Source organism: Punica granatum, chromosome 5 (assembly GCF_007655135.1).
Source record: "Punica granatum isolate Tunisia-2019 chromosome 5, ASM765513v2, whole genome shotgun sequence".
In the NCBI taxonomy this organism is placed as follows: domain Eukaryota; kingdom Viridiplantae; phylum Streptophyta; class Magnoliopsida; order Myrtales; family Lythraceae; genus Punica; species Punica granatum.
Genome location: NC_045131.1, coordinates 839,209 through 859,390, shown reverse-complemented (window position 1 = coordinate 859,390; position 20,182 = coordinate 839,209). Strand labels below are relative to the sequence as shown.

Sequence of the window (20,182 nt, the reverse complement as noted above, 5' to 3'; positions counted from 1 at the left end):
CTTGTGGGTGGAGCACCGGTCGTCCGATTGCGAGTCACCAAGCTGGAAATCGAAGCCTCGAAGGGGTGGGAAGGAGCTCGAAGATGAACATTGATTGACTCACCGAGCAGGAAGTCGAAGCCTCGAAGTCGAATCGAAGGTGAAGAGTGAAGACTGAACTAGGGACTAGGGTTTCCACTTTGCAGATCGAAATTAGGCTGATTTTAAATTCGGGTCAAGTAGTTCGGGTCTGGTTTCCTTTTAAAATCCAGAACCCATCCAACCGGCCGGTTCGAATGGGTTCTATGGGTTTATAGAAAAACCGGCAGGTTTTTTAAATCCACCGGTTTTTTTATGCATTTCCGATTTTTAAGAGAATCGGACCGGTCATAGGTCCGATTTCCGGTCCGACCGATCGAACCGGCCGGTCCGGTCCGGTTCTGATAACACTAGTCTAATGTGTTTCTTCATTTTTATTTTTATTTTTATTTTTTGTGGAATAAACCTCATAATTATTACCACCGAAAAGTGACATTGCTACAAGGGTAACTCTCAAGCATGCATAGAGAAACAAAATTTGATCTAACGCCAAATAGACATAGATCGTGGGCATGAGGGGTTGGAAGTATGGGGGACCCAAGTACAACCCCATTCCGAGGAATAAGAAAAAAGCTTCCTAACATCTAACATAATGTTTCTAATATCCCGGAGAACGTTATAAGGATTTAACAAAACATTAACTATAACTAAAACATCAATGTCAAGTCATAACTTCATCCATCCAGGGCTGAGAACCAAAGAGGTAGCTAAGAAGATTCCCTGGGCTTCAGCTTGTTGAGGTGAGGCTATAGTAGTCGGGGCAAATCATGAATAGAGTATCTCTCCATCAGGTGGCCATGCCACACCAACAATGGCTACTTGAGAACCACGTCAAGCCGCATATCTTCCACCAGCACATGTCCAGTGGGAAGTTGAGGATTGATGAAGAATGAGTTGTCGTGTGTGTATGAGGAGGAATATCAATTTGAGGAGATTCTCAGCTGATGCTGGTTGTGGCTCCTGATTTGTCACTGATAGAGACATTTGAGGGGATTTGGGCAACAATTTGATGATGAGGTTCTTTTGTGCACAACTGCTTATTGAATGATTTGCGGATGAGTTGAAGCATGAGAGCAATATCAACCCAACACCTTGCAAAAAGACATTTGTTTCCGAGATTCCATAAATTATAAAGAACCCGTTGATCTATTGTGTTTCTTCATATTTGGCTGGTCCATATGTCACCCTTGGGATTAGGCTGTGTTTTTATTTTTAAGAAGATCAGGCTGCTTTTACACAAACCTACGCACGTGGTAGTTTAAATATAAACATGAAATTAATTTCGGATAAAATAATTTATTTATAAATATTAATAATTGTTCACATGTTATTTTTCTGTTCACGGTTTAGCTAGTATGATACGGTGTCATGCACACCGTTTAACATTTTGATTCAATTGTTTAGTATTTTTTTTTATAAAGTTTTCAGTACTTTAGCTTAAATGTTTAGTACAGAATTAAAATACTAATATCGCGTTTGGTTTGTAAGTAATATTTTAAAATTAGATTTTGATTTTGAAAAAGAGTTATATAAATTATTATGTATGAGGTTCACCGTTTGACTTTGTATGAGTTATATGATTTTGATTTTGAAAATGAGTGGTATAAATGGAGCCCACTCTTTGACTTTATATGAGTTATTTTGTTTTGTTATAAGTAGAATTAAGTTAAAAGTAAGATTTTAAAATCTCATTTTGAATCCGAACGAAGCATAAATACTTGAATTAAAATATTAAATATTTGAAAGAAATACTAAATACTATAAATAATGTCACATGATACCATGTGATGGTAGGATTTCCCATTTATTTATTGGCTGAACTATGATTTGTCGAGCATCCGCAAATATACTTTTCGATATGAATCCAATAATTGCTTTTGCAGCGCACCACCACCTACTCTTCCGGTTACCTTTTTATGACTTTAAAACTAACGTAGACTTTCAGGGGAAAAAAAGATGTCGAAGAAATCAATATACATACATGTATATTTATATATGTTTTTACTCTATGGTTTGATAATTTCAAAATTTTAAATTTTCATTCTCTCCATTCATTTATATTAGAATTTTTACTAAAAGCGTACTCTTTGGATTGGACTTATCGACTTCTATGAATTATATTAGGTTTTTGGTGGTATTGCACTAATGGAGTTCGTGCCTGCATTGATTATTCAATTCGTCTTGTATGTTTGCGATTGAATATAATAATCCGAATATACAGGGGATGGTGGCAAAATAGCCCGCCTCTTTATTCAACAAAAAGCAATTCAAAAATGGAGAAGACTAACGCTGTCATGCTATGTGAATCAGATATTTCAATAGCATGGGGCGGGTCGGACCAAAAGACGTGCCCGCCCCAGGCCCACGCCCAGAACTGGAGGAACGAAAGATATGACGTTGACTAATTTTTTCTTTCTTTTTTTTGTTTTTCCTCTTTGGCCTTCTGTCTACTCTACGGCACGGTTTGTCTTTCTTCGACCCATCACAGGTCGCGAAATTTGACCCGCCTACCTCCTCCTCCCCATTCCTCCATTTCCATTTCAGATTCCATTTCTCTCTCTCTCTCTCTCTCTCTCTATCTGTGTCTTTCTCTCTCTTCTGAAAAGTGTTGTTGGGAGTTGGTAAGCCGGTAGCTGGTGGCTTGCTCTCCTCTCCCATATATTTCCCCTCAAATTCCTCACCTTCCTCACCATCTCTCTCCAATACCCAGATCTTAATTATCTTCTGGACTTTCGCTCGATTGGTTTGCCCGGGGAGTTGTCATCCTCAATTCACTTGTTCAAGACCCGATAATTTCAAGGTTTGGCCTTTTTCCTTCCTCTTGATCTCTTGATCCCCTTACAGTATCATCATCCTATGTCCATATGCTTTTGTTTGGCTCGTGAGAAGATAGATGACGGGGATTAGAAGACTTCTGCTTTTGTTTTGCTCTCTTTTACTGGGATTTTTGCTTTGGCTTTGGCTGCAAAAGAGCATCCTTTTCTGTTGAGCTGCAGTCCCGCTCCTTGTATTCGTTCTGACTAATTAGTTTTAGCCCTTAAAATTCTCAGCTTTGTCAGGTAGATAGATCTAAGCTGGCAATTGGTTCCGATTTGACGGCTTGCAATAGAGAAATGCGTGATTGAAATTAAAATTGTGTGATCTCGGTTATTATTGCCTTCATCACATGTTTTTCCTCCTCCCCGTCTAGTTAGTTTTACACAATGTGACCAAAAGAGAAGATCTGGTGCTGATTATGTTCTCTCTCATATTGTTTTTGGCATCTCAATACGGGTCGTTAGCATTTCTAGCGTCTTAGTTGCTATTTTGCTTATGTCCATGAGAGATCTGCTTGAGCAATTCTTTGTGATGGATAGCTATAGCTTGTGAATAACCCCAGAAACCATTTAGTCAGAGCAGGCTAAAGAGAGAGAAATGTTCTCATAACGTTGTTGTTGTCATTAAGAAATGGATGTATTCATTATGAGTCTACCATACCATTGTTGATTTACAAGCTGCCATGTAATTCCTTCGGATTTGTTATGGACAGTAAAGGAAGAATGGCTACCCCACCAGAGCCCACTAGGATTGGCCTTGCTGGGCTGGCCGTGATGGGCCAGAACCTGGCCCTCAACATTGCCGAGAAGGGGTTTCCCATCTCTGTCTACAATCGGACGACCTCAAAGGTTGATGAGACTGTGGAGAGGGCCAAGCAGGAAGGTAACCTCCCTGTTTATGGCTTCCATGACCCTGAGTCCTTTGTGAAGTCAATCCGAAAGCCCCGCGTCATCATCATGCTCGTCAAGGCTGGGGCTCCCGTGGACCAGACCATAAAGACTCTCTCCGCTTACATGGAGAAGGGAGACTGCATCATTGACGGAGGCAACGAGTGGTACGAGAACACTGAGAGGAGGGAGAAGGCCGTGGCTGAGTTGGGCCTGCTGTACCTTGGAATGGGCGTTTCAGGAGGTGAAGAAGGTGCCAGGAATGGGCCCTCTTTGATGCCCGGAGGCTCATTTGAGGCCTACAAGTACATTGAGGATATCCTCCTCAAGGTGGCTGCTCAGGTCCCTGATAGCGGGCCCTGTGTGACCTACATCGGGAAGGGTGGGTCCGGGAATTTTGTGAAGATGGTGCACAACGGGATTGAGTATGGTGATATGCAGCTCATTGCTGAGGCTTACGATGTGCTCAAATCTGTCGGGAAGCTCTCAAATGAGGAGCTGAAGAATGTTTTCTCCGAGTGGAACAAAGGGGAGCTCCTCAGCTTCTTGATTGAGATCACTGCAGACATTTTCGGAATTAAGGACGATAAGGGAGAGGGCTATTTAGTTGACAAGGTCCTTGACAAGACCGGTATGAAAGGAACTGGAAAGTGGACTGTCCAACAGGCTGCAGACCTCTCGATAGCGGCCCCCACGATCGCTGCTTCCTTGGACTCACGGTTTCTCAGCGGGCTAAAGGAGGAGAGAGTCAAGGCAGCCGAGGTATTCAAATCAGGTGGCTTTGGAGACATCTTGGCTGATCAGGAGGTGGACAAGGAGAAGCTGGTTGATGACGTCAGGCGTGCACTCTATGCAGCCAAGATCTGCAGTTACGCACAGGGGATGAATCTGATCCGAGCGAAGAGCATTGAGAAGGGCTGGGGCCTACAGCTGGGCGAGCTGGCAAGGATCTGGAAGGGAGGCTGCATCATAAGGGCGATCTTCCTGGACCGGATCAAGAAGGCCTATGACAGGAATCCTGATCTCGCAAACCTCCTAGTGGACCCGGAGTTTGCCAAGGAGATAATCGAGCGTCAGTCCGCATGGAGGAGGGTGGTGTGCCTCGCCATCAACTCGGGTATCAGTGTTCCTGGAATGTCCTCAAGTCTTGCCTACTTTGATACTTACAGGAGAGCTAGGGTGCCGGCAAATCTGGTCCAAGCCCAGAGGGACTACTTTGGTGCTCACACCTATGAGAGGGTTGACATGGAAGGCTCTTTCCACACAGAGTGGTTCAAGATTGCTAAGCAGTCGAAGATCTAAGAGTAAAATTTATATCCTCTCGCCAGTGTAGAGGAGTGGGCGGATATATCAGCAGCTTTTCTTTACCAATTGCGTGCTCAAAATTGTCTTGAATAAATTGACGAACTCCCAGATTTTTCAATTAAAAGTCCCTACATTGGGGTTCAGACCCCAAATTGTGCATTACTTCAGGCTGCTGCTTAGTATATCTACTGACCTTTATTTCATTTGTATTTCCCGACTGAAGATGAACAATGGATGATAGTTTTCCCTCTCAATGATAGAAATATCGGTTTCAAAATGTTGACTGAGTACATGCAGCTTATTGCTGCTGAGGCTTGCGATGAGACTTTGCTGCATGCATAGAAAAGGCTCATCTGTTCTACCAACAAAATGTGTATGTTAGATTACCTTGGAGTTCTGGGCCGTTTTGGATTCAAGGATAACAAGGGTGGAGCTGTTCTAGTCGACCACATCGGCATTAAGGAACCGGAAAATTGACCATCTCCGGGGCAGCCCAAATGATTGTTGCTTGCCTGGAACGGCAGTTTCCTAGCAGGCTAAGGAGGAGATGATCGGAGCTGGGGAGGTATTCCGTAGTCAAATTGGAGGATTGCCCGTGCATCATGCCTTCGTATCCCTCGGAATAAATTGAAAATCCAATGAAAGACCGGTGTGAAGCATGCAAATTCATATTTCCACCAAGAGAAAGACTGATGCAGCTGTGACCTGATCCCATATGCAAATCAAATCTGCAGAGCCAATTAGGCATGTTCCAAGGAGATGATTGAGAGGGAGCAACCACCTGATACATTTTCAAATTTATCGTAAAATTTCCGAATAAATTGTGAGCATCGTAATTTTTTTTTTGACGTGTGCCTTGGTATTCAAAGGCCCAATGAACATTGACTAATTCAGTTCTAGTCGGATTGACCCACTAAGGGGTAAAACTTTTCCAATATGAATTTTCTTTATTCACAATATTCGAATCCGAGACTTTATTTAAGGGAAACAAATGCCGAACCGCATGAACAAACCCATGTTGGTTAATGTGAAAGCAATTCTTCCATCAGATCATTGATATGCTTCTGGTAAGTGATTAGGGTCATGAAGAAAAGTAAACTACAGGCATGAGTCTCTGCTAATTGATTTGAAGCAACGATATCTATCTATCTATCTATCTATCTATATATATATATATATATATATATATATATCAAAACAAGATACGAGGTGGGCTCGGCCATATGGCCTCTATTTCTGAATGATTGAGTTTTTAAAATTTCAAATTTATTATAAAATTAGCAATAAAATCTTCTGAAATTATTTTCTGTTATGATATTCCATTTAAAGAAGACCGAAAATATCATAATATCTTTTGGAGGCTATGATGATATCCAATTAAAGGCAATATGAATTTTTTAATAGAACTTTCTAGGTTTTTACTTTTTTTATTTTCGGAATTATATTTTTAATAAAAAATATTTTTTGAAGATATCTCATTAAAAAAACCAATTTCTTGTTTTCTTTAATTTTTATAATTTATATAACATAATGTATTTGAAATAAATAAGAAGATTTTATTATATGCATAGATATTATTTAATAATCTTATATTTTTAAAATAAAAATTAATATTTCATCATATAAATATTAACGTCAAAATAAGTATCTATTCATATATAATATCAATATATTAATAGATAACCTCAGAATGCTCGATTTATGAATGAAATTTAATAAGCATATATTAATATATATTTTCTGAAAGGAATTTTCTAGTTATTTATTTATTTATTTATTTATTTATTTTCTGAATTATTTTAACAAAAAATATTTTTTAAAGATATCTCATTATAAAATAAGTATCTATTCACACATAATATAAATATATTACTGGATAACATCATAATGCTCGGTTTCTGAATGAAATTTAATAAACATATATTAATATATATTTTATGAAAGGAATTTTCTAGTTTATTTATTTTTATTTTCTGAATTATTTTACCAAAAAATATTTTTTAAAGATATCTCATCATAAAATCTGATTCCTTGATTTTCTTTAATTCTTATAATTTATATATAACATAATATATTTGAAATTAATAAGAAAATTTTATTATATGTACATATATTATTTGATAATCTTGAATTTTCTAAATAAAAATTAATATTTCATCATATCAATACTAACATCAAAATAAGTATATATTACCATATATTTTCTAAAAAAGAACTTTCTAGATTTTTATTTATTTATTTTTATTTTCATAATTATTTTAACAAAAAATATTTTTTAAATATATCATAAAATATGATTTCTCGATTTATTTAATTTTTATAATTTATATAGCATAATGTAGTTAAAATAAATGAGAAGATTTTATTATATGTGTGGATATTATTTAATAATCTTGAATTTTTAAAAATAAAAATTAATATTTATCACATTAATATTAACATGAAATTAAGTATATTATATATATATTTATACATAATATAAATATATAAATATATTATTACAGTATATATTGGAAGAAAAAAATATATAAATTATATGTTTTTATAGATATATATGAATTATATTTTCTTTTCAAAAAATAAATCAGATTTGTTTCCTTCTACCACCGTTCAGTTGAGAATCCAGAACCATCTGCTCCTCCCATGTTCCAAACAATGATGATGATGCAGCCTGCAGAGGAAGGAGTACGTGACAACCCGAAGGTGCAGAAACAGATGCCTCCTATTCACTCTTTTAAGAGTAATGGGATGCCAGTGTATTTCTTCCGAGAACCAAAAGAAAAATAAACTTTATTATATTTTACGCAGATTTTATATGATAGTTATAAACATGAATTATCATACAAATATACATGAGCCTATTCAGCTCTCAAACAATACGTCTACAACTAGGAGCGAGCTCTTGAAATGTATGCAGGTAAGTTGATTAAATTTATACTTGGATTTTTTTCTCTCATTTCTATCGTAATTTTTAATTTTTTCTCTAATTTTTTTATCATATTCTTTTTTAAGATTGGTGATGTGAGTTTCATCTCTTGAAAAGTTACCCCTATACGCAAACTCTCAGAAAGTAAGTTCGTCTATCACTAAACGTGAATGTTATTTATTTATTTTTTTTCACTTCAGATTCTCAAAGTAATTTTTCCTTAATTTTTAATTATAATTTCTTTTCATATTGATGTACTATGCAGTGTAACATACGGGCTCCACGACTAGAATTCAAATATTTATGGACATAGATTTTAGAGGTTCAATAATCTATATATAACTAAAATTCACTCGAGGAGCTCTTGAATTAGTGTAATAGAATATAGAAAAAAATTCAAAATGATAGAACAAAGTACCTATTGTAAATACAAATATTTTTATACACATTCGAGTGCAACAAATGCAATTATATATGGCATTATCAATAGCGAAATCCCTTAGTAATGAAAATACAATTTAAAAGAAAAAGAACGACCAACGTATAACAAGAAAAACTTAGGTGAGGATCAACTTCTAAAACTAAAGATAGGTGGTTAAAATGGGTTTTTAAAAATAAAATAAATTGTAATTAACAAATAATTAAAATAAAAACTAACCACAAAAAATGATAATAAAAATATATAAAAAGAAAAGAAGCTATATCTATACATTAGTAAAATTGAGTAGAAAACAATAAATTCAATTCAATTAGTGCAATTGAAAATAAAAAAAATTCAAATACTATTTTTAAAATTATAAACATAATATGATTTGAAAATAATGAAATACTAATCTATCTATCTATCTATATATATAGTAAACTTGACTTGCACGCAATAATGCATTTCAATTAATGCAAGTGAAAATTAAAAAAATAAATACTTTTTTAAAGTATTAATAAGAGAATACACTATCTTTTTAATCAAAAGTAGGCAATAATAAACAATTAGAATTATGAAATTAAAAATTTTACCAAGAAAGCAAATAATATTAGAAAATGAAATCTATGAAAGAAAATGCAATGGACGCTTTTATTTTTAATAGAATGATGTTTTTGTTTTATACACAAATTTGATGATCACGTTAGACCGAGTGGATTAATAATACATATACTATATGTTATATTGTTACATTATTGCAAAATTTATCATTATACCATTAAAAAAGTTGTCTAATATATAAAGATTATCGTTCTTAGTTCTTAACTAATTGTGAACATTTTTATTTAATTAAAAATAATTAAATTAATATTTAAAAATTATAAGAAACTAAAATAAGTCCGTGCAACGCACGGGTTATTAAAATACTAGTTCATAATGATTCTTATGCCCCGTTTGGATTCATAGTTACTTGATTTTAACTTTAACTTTAACTCAACACACTACACAACAAAAATACACATTTTCCAAGTCAAAAATTTTAACTTTAACTTTAACTCAACACACTACACAACAAAAACACACGTTTTCCAAGTCAAATTTATAATCACATCTCATTTGTCCTTTTTCACAATCAAAATTAAAATCAAAATCAAAGTAACTTTAACTCTGAATCCAAACGGCCCTTTATATTCTTACATATATAATGGGACGTCATAATTCGGTTCAAAAGATCATTGGTTATATATCTACATAATAATGAGTGGTTGGACTTGAAAATGTGAAGGCTAAATTGGGGCTCTAATTTCCTGCCCAACTTCCAATTCCAAAGAGAATTCATCCGACAAGAACGTCGACCCTTTTAAAATATCATTATAAAATTTTGACTTTAAAAACAAAAAATAAGCGGAATTGATCTTTTTCCCCCATTTCCCTCTTGCCAAATAATTATATATATATATATATATAAATATGTATCACTTTAAGACTAATTCTAATGATAAATAAATAAATAATCTCACGTTCAAAATGATTATTTGGATCATATCTATAGTGGAAGACTCCGAAATTCGGCTCTCTCTTATTTATATTTTTATTCATTTATTTATTGGAACGTGGGACACAAAGAGCTACATAATAGTCAAGTCCATCATTATTATCTGCATAGGAATTTCTAGAATGATCTCATGTCTCAATGACATGGGCCTCCTACTATTGGATGCATAGTGTGCTGCGTGGCACATGCTCATCCAACGCTGGAGAATGCATGTGTCGGTGATCCGGAGTTATAGTAGCTAGACCGTCATACGCATATATTATGTATTCAAAAAGCTCAGCTCGTATGTTACAAGCTAGGCTTGGCAAAAATCGTGCAGTCCGGGTCTTGTTGACCCGACTTCCCACCTGTGATCACGAAGGCAAAGAACCTTATTATATATAATAAAAGTATAGGTTAGTTTTCTTTTTTTATTTTCATCGGTAACACTTAACTTAGATATATGTAGTATGTACTAGGCTGGAACATATGTCCACAATATTTGTTAAATCATAGATTACCTATACGAGATTATGAAATGTTTTACATATATCTATTTCATAGATGAAATAAAAAATTATTTCTCACTTATTCGTAATCTTGTATTAATTAATAACTTTATATAATTTGGATTTGTGTGTGGATATATTTTGATGTAACGAAGAATTTTTCAAATTGTATGATCATAAGGCAGAGGATACATCACGCGATATTGTTGCCTACAACGAAAGGTGGCTTTTCTTATCGTGCATTTATTGTGGTAGCTTCAGCCGGTGACTCATTTAATAGTGTCTTGTACCAAAACACCGGATGAGGAATGGTTTAATGCCTAGTAAATGAGACATACAGCATAATATATCTCTGCAGACTTAATTGCATTCGAGTCTAGATCCTGAAGTCGAAATCCACCATCGAAATTCAAATCATCATATACATTGCACATATACATACATATCATATGTGCACTAAAAAGAGCATGTATATTTACATATTATTAACAACATATTCCCAGAGAGTACGTACGTTCATGTACAAATTCTTGACCAACCACTTCGTACCCAGCTAGTGACCATAAGCTTGCTAGGTCCATGATCAGCTACACACATATACATATGTGCACCCTAGCTCTGAAGTGATCATTCAAAACCGAATAACGACTGAAAGTTGCATTGGCATGATTTGGGCCACCTATGTATGTATATCCTTCTTGTCCTAGCGAGCTTCACTTCGTATTAACATGACTCGTGTTTGCTCCAGAGGAAAAAAGAGGAATAAGTATCGATCCGGTGCAAGCTAACATCTCCCTCGGCTAGCTAGTTGGAGTGGGGTTAGAGATAGCACTTATGCAACCAAAAGAATTCTCTCAAATATTGATCAAATTCAAAACTAAAACTACTGTTCTTCTCTTCCTTCGCCATAAAGTCTAGCGTGCTGCTGGGCAGGCCGAAGAGGCAATTGTTGGTCTTGCCAAGTACGTAGGAAGCTCGTCCCCGGCCATAATAACGACAACTCTTGGCTCCTCATCTGCCTCCAGGGAGTTGACTTGCTTCGCAGGATTCTTCTCTTCATCGTCAGCGTTGTCATGCGAATCATTTTTTCGGTGGGAGCAAGCGAGGATGATCAAAGAAACTGCCATGATAATCAGCATCAAGGCCAAGCCACCAAAGAGATAAGGGATTGGAGAGTCCAATCTCTTCAATGCAACTGATGATGCTTCCATGGATGAGTTGCTAGCTCTTCTGCTGGAGTCGTAATAATTTCCATCTGATGTCGTCATTTTCCGAAAACAATTCGTGATCGCAAAAAAAAAAAAACAAAAACAAAAAAGAAAAGATCTCAGCTTATGGAATTAGTAATGTTTATATTGTTGGGATGAAGCTGAAATATTTTGTGTTTGTGTTTGTATTTATAGAAGGGGTTTAAGGGGGTCCCACTTCTGTGAACAATGAAGCTGAAATAGGACAAAGGTTTGCTTGGCTTAGTTGAGTTAAGTGTTCTAATTGCACGCAATTTTCAATTTGAGAGATTCTTCATTTTTTTTTATTCAGTTAATCTTTGCTTCATTGGGACGCACCAGACAAAGGGCTCCATATATGTATATATGTTGTCTAAGAAGTTTCTTGGCGTATTAATTACTCCCACCGTGTCCTTCCCACTGCTTTTCAAGAGACAAAAAGTCAAATGTTACTGTTTCATGCATGTAAATATAAATTTGCCAAGAAATATAAATACGCCAATTTTCTCTAAATGATTTCTATGTGCATGTTTGGATCAATATATATATATATATATAATTATATATATAGGACTGCTACATACTATAAATATTATAATATTATATATATAGGACTGTAGTAAATATGTGTTATCTATATGCATCATCAAGTGACGTATACCATAGGGAAATTAGACGGAAGTTTAAAGGCTCTCTCTCTAGAGCCTCTCTGGCAATGGGTAATTAATGCTAATATTGTACACCACATGATTGAGGGGAAACAGTACGAACGTTTGATGTTGATAATTGAAATTCGTATCCTTTTCGATATATATATATGTGCATTTGCGCGTGTGGACATGGTAAAGCTAATTAAATTAAGGTCCCAGTAAGCTAAGCGTGTCTTCTTGACTCAAGTATCCATCCCTCTATCTATTTATTCCTCGTGGAACCCATGAAAAGAGAATCTTTAATTAATCATTAATTGCATAACGATATAAAATATATCATAAATATTATCGATTGATTTCTTCCAGACTTATGTGTGTGCGTATATAATTTATGTATGTCTTGATCATTCCATGAGTAAAAATTACTGCCATATAATCTACCCAAAAAAAATCCTACCATATATATATTCTTTAGGATCAGAATTCGATCCATCTTATAAGTAATCATATATTTGTGTCCCACTAGTATGGCTAGGTTCTAGATGAACGACAACAGTAATTCTAATTAATGTTGCTGCATAAAATAATATCCTATATAATATATGTGGTGAAGCATCTGTGACTAGCTACAGCTAATGCTAACCCGGTCATATAAGAAAAGAATTACTCTTTTTCATTAGGTTTGAACTTTTCTTCCCTTCGATGGACTCCCTGACCAGGTGCAATTGAAATCATACAACTTTTTTATTATATATGTATATACGTACTATACAGTCGTATATATGCTATAAACTTGGAGTAGTACTACTAAAGTGTATATATTATCGAAGGGACTTCTCGTAGTAATTAGATCGAAGCTGAATTCCATTCCGCATGAGTGCAGGTTCGATGCTATACAAACGGGTATATACGTCATTCTTATAATTATGGACTTATGATATGCTCCGGAAGAACTGCAGATATTCAGAAAAGAAAAAAGGAAAAAAAATAAAAGAAAGAAAGAAAAATAATGTTTGGCTTTTGAGCATATATATAGTCGAAATTGATACTAGAGGGAGTCGCGATGTGGATTAGAAGGAATGTGAAAAAGTGGTTGGTGGGCAAAGGCAATTATATAATTTATTAATAAACCATGACTCTCTCTCTCTCTCTCTCTAGATGAGATCTAGGGAACCTTCTTAGGGGGGGGTTACATAGACTAACCAAAACGTGCCACGTGACAGTTTATCGGGTGATTATCGGTGATGAAATAATAAAAAATTTATTAAATAGTAAGACACTTATTATTTTAAAAATAATAAGAAACTTGTTATTTTATAGGAAACTTATTATTATGAATGCAATAAGAATCTTGTTAAATATGAAGTTATTTTGTTAAATAGTAAAAAATTAATGTTTTCCAAAATCTTCGTAAAATCCACGTTTTAAGGAGTTTCCGAATTCTAGGAACACCCTATATAGATATGTATAGTGGGAGTGTCCATTGGATATGAAGGGGTCCCCAAGATTTGGAAAGTAGAGAGAGCATATGTACTTTCCTTGATCTTCCAGACCCAACTAGTGCCCATTTTATATCTTTGAAGTATAAAAATTGAAGTGATGGAGGAACAGATTATGATAGTTTACACCAAATTTTCACGAGGGAAGCTTCTATTGTACCCGCAATCATGTACCATTAAATCGTCTTCCTTTGTTGCTTTTCATTATGGAGAGAGAGGATCCAACAGTCCAGGACTAGCGGATACGGTACGTCGAGGTCCAGTATGTTCACAAGCAAACTGATAGTAACCAGAAAAAGCAAAAAACATATGTCCATGAAGAGCTGAGTTGGGCCGACGGAGTAAACTAGTCAACTTCAGATCCATTGGACGCATCAAGCTCATAAGCCTAACAAGCACAAGATCTGATTATCATGTCCATTAGTCTTGCCATTGTTTTTGCTATAAAATTCATCAACTACAATGTGCTATTCTGCTTGCTGTTTCTTTTGGAGGCCAATCTCTGATATACCCAGATAAGATATGTGAAGAAAATCGCGGTTAGCAATCATGGAAACATGAAGTTGCATGGCTGTTAATTGAATATATTCTATCCATTGGGATTAGGTTAGCCATTGACTTTGGACAAAGTGCCGTTGGATATTAGTACTTTGCTTTGATTTGCACAATTAGAGCCGATTCTCAGATTGGGATTTTAAATTTCAAGTTTTGCTTATGTGAGCTGATCCTTACAACATTCTGATCTGATGCAAGTTGACATGGTCGTCTTTTGGGTGAAGGGGAAGTTGATTCTCCATTAATCTTCCTTCTTTTCATGATGAAGCATATACATGAAAGAGGAATCAGTGTTGTCCTTACACGGACAGAGCGGTTAGGAAATATATTTGGCCTTTGGTAGTAAATCTAATACGTAGATGCGCAAGAGGAAGGAAAGGGGGGGGGGGGGGGGGGGGGGGGGGGGGGGGGGGGGGGGGGGGGGGGGGGGGGGGGGGGGGGGTGGAGAGTGGGGGGAAGGGGGCGTCTGAACCAAAAAAAAAAAAGAAAAAAGAACAAAGGATCTTCTTGTATTCTACTCGTTGAATGCAGAGGGAATTTGTTCCAACTTAGTTTGAGGGGCCTAGCTACTACAAACCCTTTTTTCCTAAATGATTCTGACCTTTTTATCCTGAAAGTTCCGAGCATAGTAAGTGGTGGTGATGGCAAGGAACATGTGGAGAACAGCATCAAAATCTGATTTGTGGATCCTCTTTTCTCTGTGAAAGCAGAATGTTCAACAGGTCCCGGTTTGCTTAGATCTATCTAGGAAAATCAAATACCCGAGCAACAAATCTGTTGCCTGTAAATTTACCTCCCAATGTCTGTTAGATATGTATTGCTCTCGGTGTGATCTTGTTGGAAAGCCAGATTTTTGCTTACTTTTTTTGTGTTCCAAAGCCTTAATGAGTTCGTGGGATTGACTTCTTTCCTGATCAGTGATGATAGTCCCATGGAAGTTAAACTTTTAACGCAATAAAAAGCCAAAAGACAAAAAGAAAAAAAAAAAGATTGCTCTCTTGCTCTGAAGTTGGGCTTTTGTAGGAAGTTTTGTCTCGAGAGACATTTTTCAAGTTATGGGCATCTAGTGCCAAAGATGTGATTTGAACCAAAAAAAGATCGTCACCGTATTGGATATAAGGGATTTTCTTTTTACTTTTTTCTCGACATTTGCACGGCTTAGGGGCAAAGGTTCTCTGGGCCATATCCCGGAAGGGGGGGGGGGGGGGGGGGGGGGGGGGGGGGGGGGGTGCGAACAAAAGAGCATGATACTTCTTACAGAGGAAATAAAAGGGATGATTTTCAGCAAAAATTCCTTACCTTTGGTTTGTGAGACTGAACTTATTTTTCGGGTACCTGTGTGGGTTTTGTAGGCGGAGCATAATGAGATACATCGAAATTTGCAACCAGCTGCGAAAACCAAACTGAAGTGACCCGGGAAGGGGACTCCTGATCAATTACATGTATCCTTAACTTTGGCTTTTTGTCATGCATCTTGCCGTGATGCACTTGTGACTTAAAGCGAGAGAGATGTCATTTACGCTTCTTGAGTTCTCTTCTCATGAATCACCGACATTGAAGAACATGCCTGACCATTTCTGTTGTCTAGTTCAATGGTCTTCGTCCAAACATATAGGAGTTGGATAACAAGCAGTGGGCTCTTAACTATAGCTAGCTCTGTTCACCAGCCATGTTATTTGCTGTGCGAAGGCCGCCGATAATTTTAATTCATATAGATGGTTGTATTTCATCATGAAAGTGAGGATACTGCTTAGAAGGAGCCCTACTGCCAAACGGCTAATTCATGGAATGAATCTCCATCGGGTCAATTGCTACCTTGTCTTTAAAGTGAAAGCTCTGATGGGGTCAGAATGATGCTTAAAGCGTACAAAAGGTATCGGCTGCTGGGGCCATGGAGCCGTGACATCCAACAAAAACTCCTCCTTTACTTTATCCTGTGCTTTCTTCACATCATGAAAGCAAAAAGTGCAGTGCGCTTTTCTCCACTCGATCAAAGTTCTTAGAATATGTATCTTTGACGATCCGGAGATTTTTCCTGATGGTACAATAAGTTAAGAGGACAGAAGGATCCGAACTTCTTTTGCAACAAAGTTAATTAGCTCAGCAGTTTGTGTTCTTCGAATTGAATAGCTCTGTGAACGATGTGAAACAGTAAGAATCCTGTCTTTGTTAGTCAGGATGGCGCTGAGATTTACAAATGTCTAATGATAGCACTATTCTGCTTGTGCAGCTAAAATCGTCGAACCAGTGCATGCTAAGTACATCTTTTTAACTCTCTGGACCATTTCTTTCTCCTACCTACTCTTTTAAGAAATATCAACTTGCGGTGTGCAGGGCCAATTCAATGCGAGATACATTCAATACAGAATATATATTTACTCTAAGGATGGGAACAATTAGGCATGATATAGCTCACTGTAAGCTGGTATTGCTTCTCTATATTTTCCGATGATATGCGATGGGTGCTTCTTTGTGCAATTTTAGAGTTGAAGAACTGCTGGTGAGGAACTTTTCTCAACTTATCCATGGATTATATTGTTTCCTTCAGCCATTTGCATATTTTGGCATTACAGGGGGGAGAAAAAAAAAGAAAAAAAGGAGAGGGTCTTGCTTTTTATTGTCCGAGGCGACGACTAAGCATGGATCAAGGGTGAGAGATTCACCACGATATGGATGTGTGAGTTGTCTTTCACTCATTTCCGACTTATGTTATCTTTCATCCGCCTGAGTTTTTGTACACTTATTCGCGTTGCAAGATTCGTGAGATAATGACACTGTTGGCATCTTGATTTGCAGCACGCCTTATTTTTATTTATTTATTTAAGTCTTCTTAGTTGCCAATATTTGCTTGAATTTTCCACTTAACTGGTAGGATCTGGAGAAGTAGGAATCCAACAAACTGCTATATCGAGCACATTCTGAATATATAAAAGACGTTCATTTACAGCAAGCGATAAGCACAAAAGCCTAAACCAGGTGAATTAAGAGGATTACAACGTATATTGTTGTACTTATATCGGACTGATTAGATCATGAAATACAATATTGGATTGGTAACTAAATTCTTGGAGAAATAAACTATCGAATGCTCTCTCATCTGAAGGGCACTTCTATATCTTCTCTGATCTCTTTTTTCCCATCTTGCACTGAAACTTAGAATGATGGGACGATCCCATAACCATTTTCGGTCATTATTGTCGTGGAGAACATTTGGTCCACTTCTATCTCGACGCTGGTTCTCTTTGCAAACCTCCCCTTGATTCGAGGCCTTGTTTCCGCGTATGCTTTCCTCGAGGCATACCTGATTGTCTTCTCGAATTTCCTCATTTTCTTCTTCTCTCTGTACCTCAGGACTCTAGCCTCCCTGTCCAGTGGTGAAAGTTGGGTGGGCATCTGAACCGGGGGCCCGGAGAAGAGGTCGATCGTCCCTTTCGGTGCTGTTGAAGTTGAATGCGAAATTGAGATGTCACTCGTAGTTGATTCTGGTACAATCCCAACGTCCATAGATGAAACAGAAACCTGAGACAAATGGAAAAGAACAAATTGTCATGGGTTATTTGCACAAAATCAGGAGCAAGATGTTTATGAACTGTCCAGGACAAGTCAAGCGAGATCCTAACTTTATGTCAGCACCGATGTTTGATGAGGAACGAGAACTGTCACTATCAGTTACCTGGTTTATTTTACACCTTTTTTTTTTCTGCTGAAACGATTGGTACTTCCAATTCAGAAGAACTATGATATACGATCGCGTCTACTTAAATTTTCATGCCTTCATAAACATGTTAAAAAGTGTTGCACAGAGGACATAGAATGATTCATAAACTGCGCATAGATTAATTAACCGGCGAAGAACAGCTAACAAGCCTAATATTGAATTCGAATCAGAGGGACGAAGGAGGTGCTATTTGTTCATTCTAATCATTCATCGGAATCCTAGGGTAGTTGTTTCAAATATGAAGTCCCTTCAATAGATAGTCGACTTGCGATATGTAAAAATATCTCGGTTCAAGATATAGTACTTTGAGGGATCTATAATGCAGTTTTTCACGGAATAGGGCATAAACTGAAGGAGAAGCTATCCTTAATTTATCCCGAATGTATTAGTAAGATAACACATAAGAAAGTGCCTAGGCACTATCCTGTTAGATTCTACCTTTTACCCAATTGGAAGAACAAAATATCATATTAGATTCCATCCTTCAAAGGACAAAAGCAAAAGGGCAGCGGGGAAAAGCGCTACGAAAAGTTATAAAAACAATATCCGGAGATACCTTGACTCGAAGTCAGTGTAAGGCTGGAAAACAAATTGAATGAATCAGTCGAAAGCAACTTTTACGTGCTAATGGCTTCAAAAGTCCTTCGCTTGAATTCAGGAAGATTAAACAACTTTGGCGGATCGATCGTAAGAACAGTTTACTGTCCAGTGTGTGATTCTGAAAAGCACGATGAATGCATGGCAACATGTTACTATCACGATTGCTGTTGATTAGAGGTCTATGAAACCTTACACTGTGGCAGAGTGACCCGTTGTAGCTGCTGGCTGCTTTTGAAGGCTCATAATCCAAACCCAAGTGGAAATTCTGTTGTTGATTCTGATGATGCTGCAAGGGATCTTTAGACTCTCGGCACTGTACCGGCACAATGCTGTCGCCTGCGTAGTTCTTTCTCGGGAAGCCATAATGCTGCTGATTGTAGGGACCGGAGGAGTACTGATTCTCGGTGCATGAGTTGTACTCCACGAGATCCAGGTAATCGTCCGCTTCTCCACCGAACACGAAGCCATTGTTCTGGTTGGTATTGTTGATGCTGTTGTTGTTGCTATTGCTGCTGTTGTTGTGCTTCACAGGATTGAGTAACAACCAAGAGGCTGCCTCATCCTCGTCCTCCTCCTCCTCATCAACGGTTTCATCCCCATCCTGGCCCAAGAACAGCCCGTTCCCGTGGCCTCCTGCAGGGCCATAGCGTGACCCGTCGGGGTCACAGTGGGCACCAGGAGGGATGGGGAGAATGGGAACCCGTTGGTGACGGCGTGCGAGGGGGTTGGCCGAGTGGATGTCGGAGTCGCAGGCAGCGCACAGGGATGCGGCATCGGCCTTGCAGAGGAAAGCTGCCGGGGCGCGTTCACATGCTTGGCAAACCCACACGCGCTCGTGCCTCGATGCCACCCGGTTGGCAGCATGGATTTGGGAGTCGCAGCCGGTGCAAAGGTAGGCAGTGTCAGCCCTGCAGTAAACCGTGCAGGCGGCGGAGCGGCACGTGTCGCAAGCGCGGGCCCAAGTATTGTCGCCGCTACTGCCGCCACTCTCTCTCTTTAAGTTCAACATTTCTCTATGTGAGCTCTCCTTCTTTCCCTCCCAAAGGGGCTTTGAGTTTGAAGTAGAGTTTGGTTGGTAAGGAGCTTGTGAACTGAAGGGGGCGGGGGAGAAGGGGTAAGTGTAGACAGAGGGCCAAGAAAGAGAGGAGGAGGGAGAGAATCTTCGTGGCGCCACGTGTCACAAACTTAGTGGCTCAAAAAAGCCACCTGCATTATCTTGTGGCTGGCTGTGTTTCTTGGTGGGTCCGGTTGATTAAGAGGTTCCTATTGGGGCCCACTGTTTTTGCTGCTGCTGATGATTTATCTTTTTCCTGAAGTGGTGGGGAGGACTGTTTTGTCAGTTGCTTGCTCTCTGTACTGTCATATGGTGGACGAATGAATACAGAGAACGGAACTCTTGTAGTTCTTGGTGGGGGAACCTGCCACCCCAGCAAGACCTCTAGGCTGAGAATCTGCCC

The 20,182-nt window shown here is 37.7% G+C and overlaps 3 protein-coding genes and 1 long non-coding RNA gene across 4 annotated transcripts; 2 read left to right on the top strand and 2 right to left on the bottom strand.

Moving 5' to 3' along the window:
• The first annotated feature begins 2,592 nt into the window (after positions 1–2,592).
• Positions 2,593–5,341, top strand: LOC116207751 (6-phosphogluconate dehydrogenase, decarboxylating 2). The gene is made up of 2 exons (XM_031540837.1): positions 2,593–2,878; positions 3,608–5,341. Exon 2 carries the CDS (start codon positions 3,618–3,620, stop codon positions 5,082–5,084), a length of 1,467 nt encoding a protein of 488 aa, XP_031396697.1. The 5' UTR covers positions 2,593–2,878; positions 3,608–3,617; the 3' UTR covers positions 5,085–5,341.
• Positions 5,342–11,391: 6,050 nt separating this feature from the next.
• LOC116207777 (protein GLUTAMINE DUMPER 4) lies at positions 11,392–11,745 on the bottom strand. The gene has a single exon (XM_031540872.1). The coding sequence runs from the start codon at positions 11,743–11,745 to the stop codon at positions 11,392–11,394; it is 354 nt and encodes a 117-aa protein (XP_031396732.1).
• A 4,442-nt stretch (positions 11,746–16,187) lies between these two features.
• On the top strand, positions 16,188–17,205 carry LOC116208211. Its single transcript, XR_004157018.1, has 2 exons — positions 16,188–16,558; positions 16,638–17,205. It is a non-coding gene; the product is annotated as an uncharacterized LOC116208211 (long non-coding RNA).
• Positions 17,206–17,297: 92 nt separating this feature from the next.
• LOC116208207 (zinc finger protein CONSTANS-LIKE 2) lies at positions 17,298–19,838 on the bottom strand. The gene is made up of 2 exons (XM_031541532.1): positions 18,919–19,838; positions 17,298–17,926 (listed from the first exon to the last, which is right to left on the bottom strand). The coding sequence occupies exons 1-2, from the start codon at positions 19,732–19,734 to the stop codon at positions 17,561–17,563; spliced, it is 1,182 nt and encodes a 393-aa protein (XP_031397392.1). The 5' UTR covers positions 19,735–19,838; the 3' UTR covers positions 17,298–17,560.
• Positions 19,839–20,182: the final 344 nt, after the last annotated feature.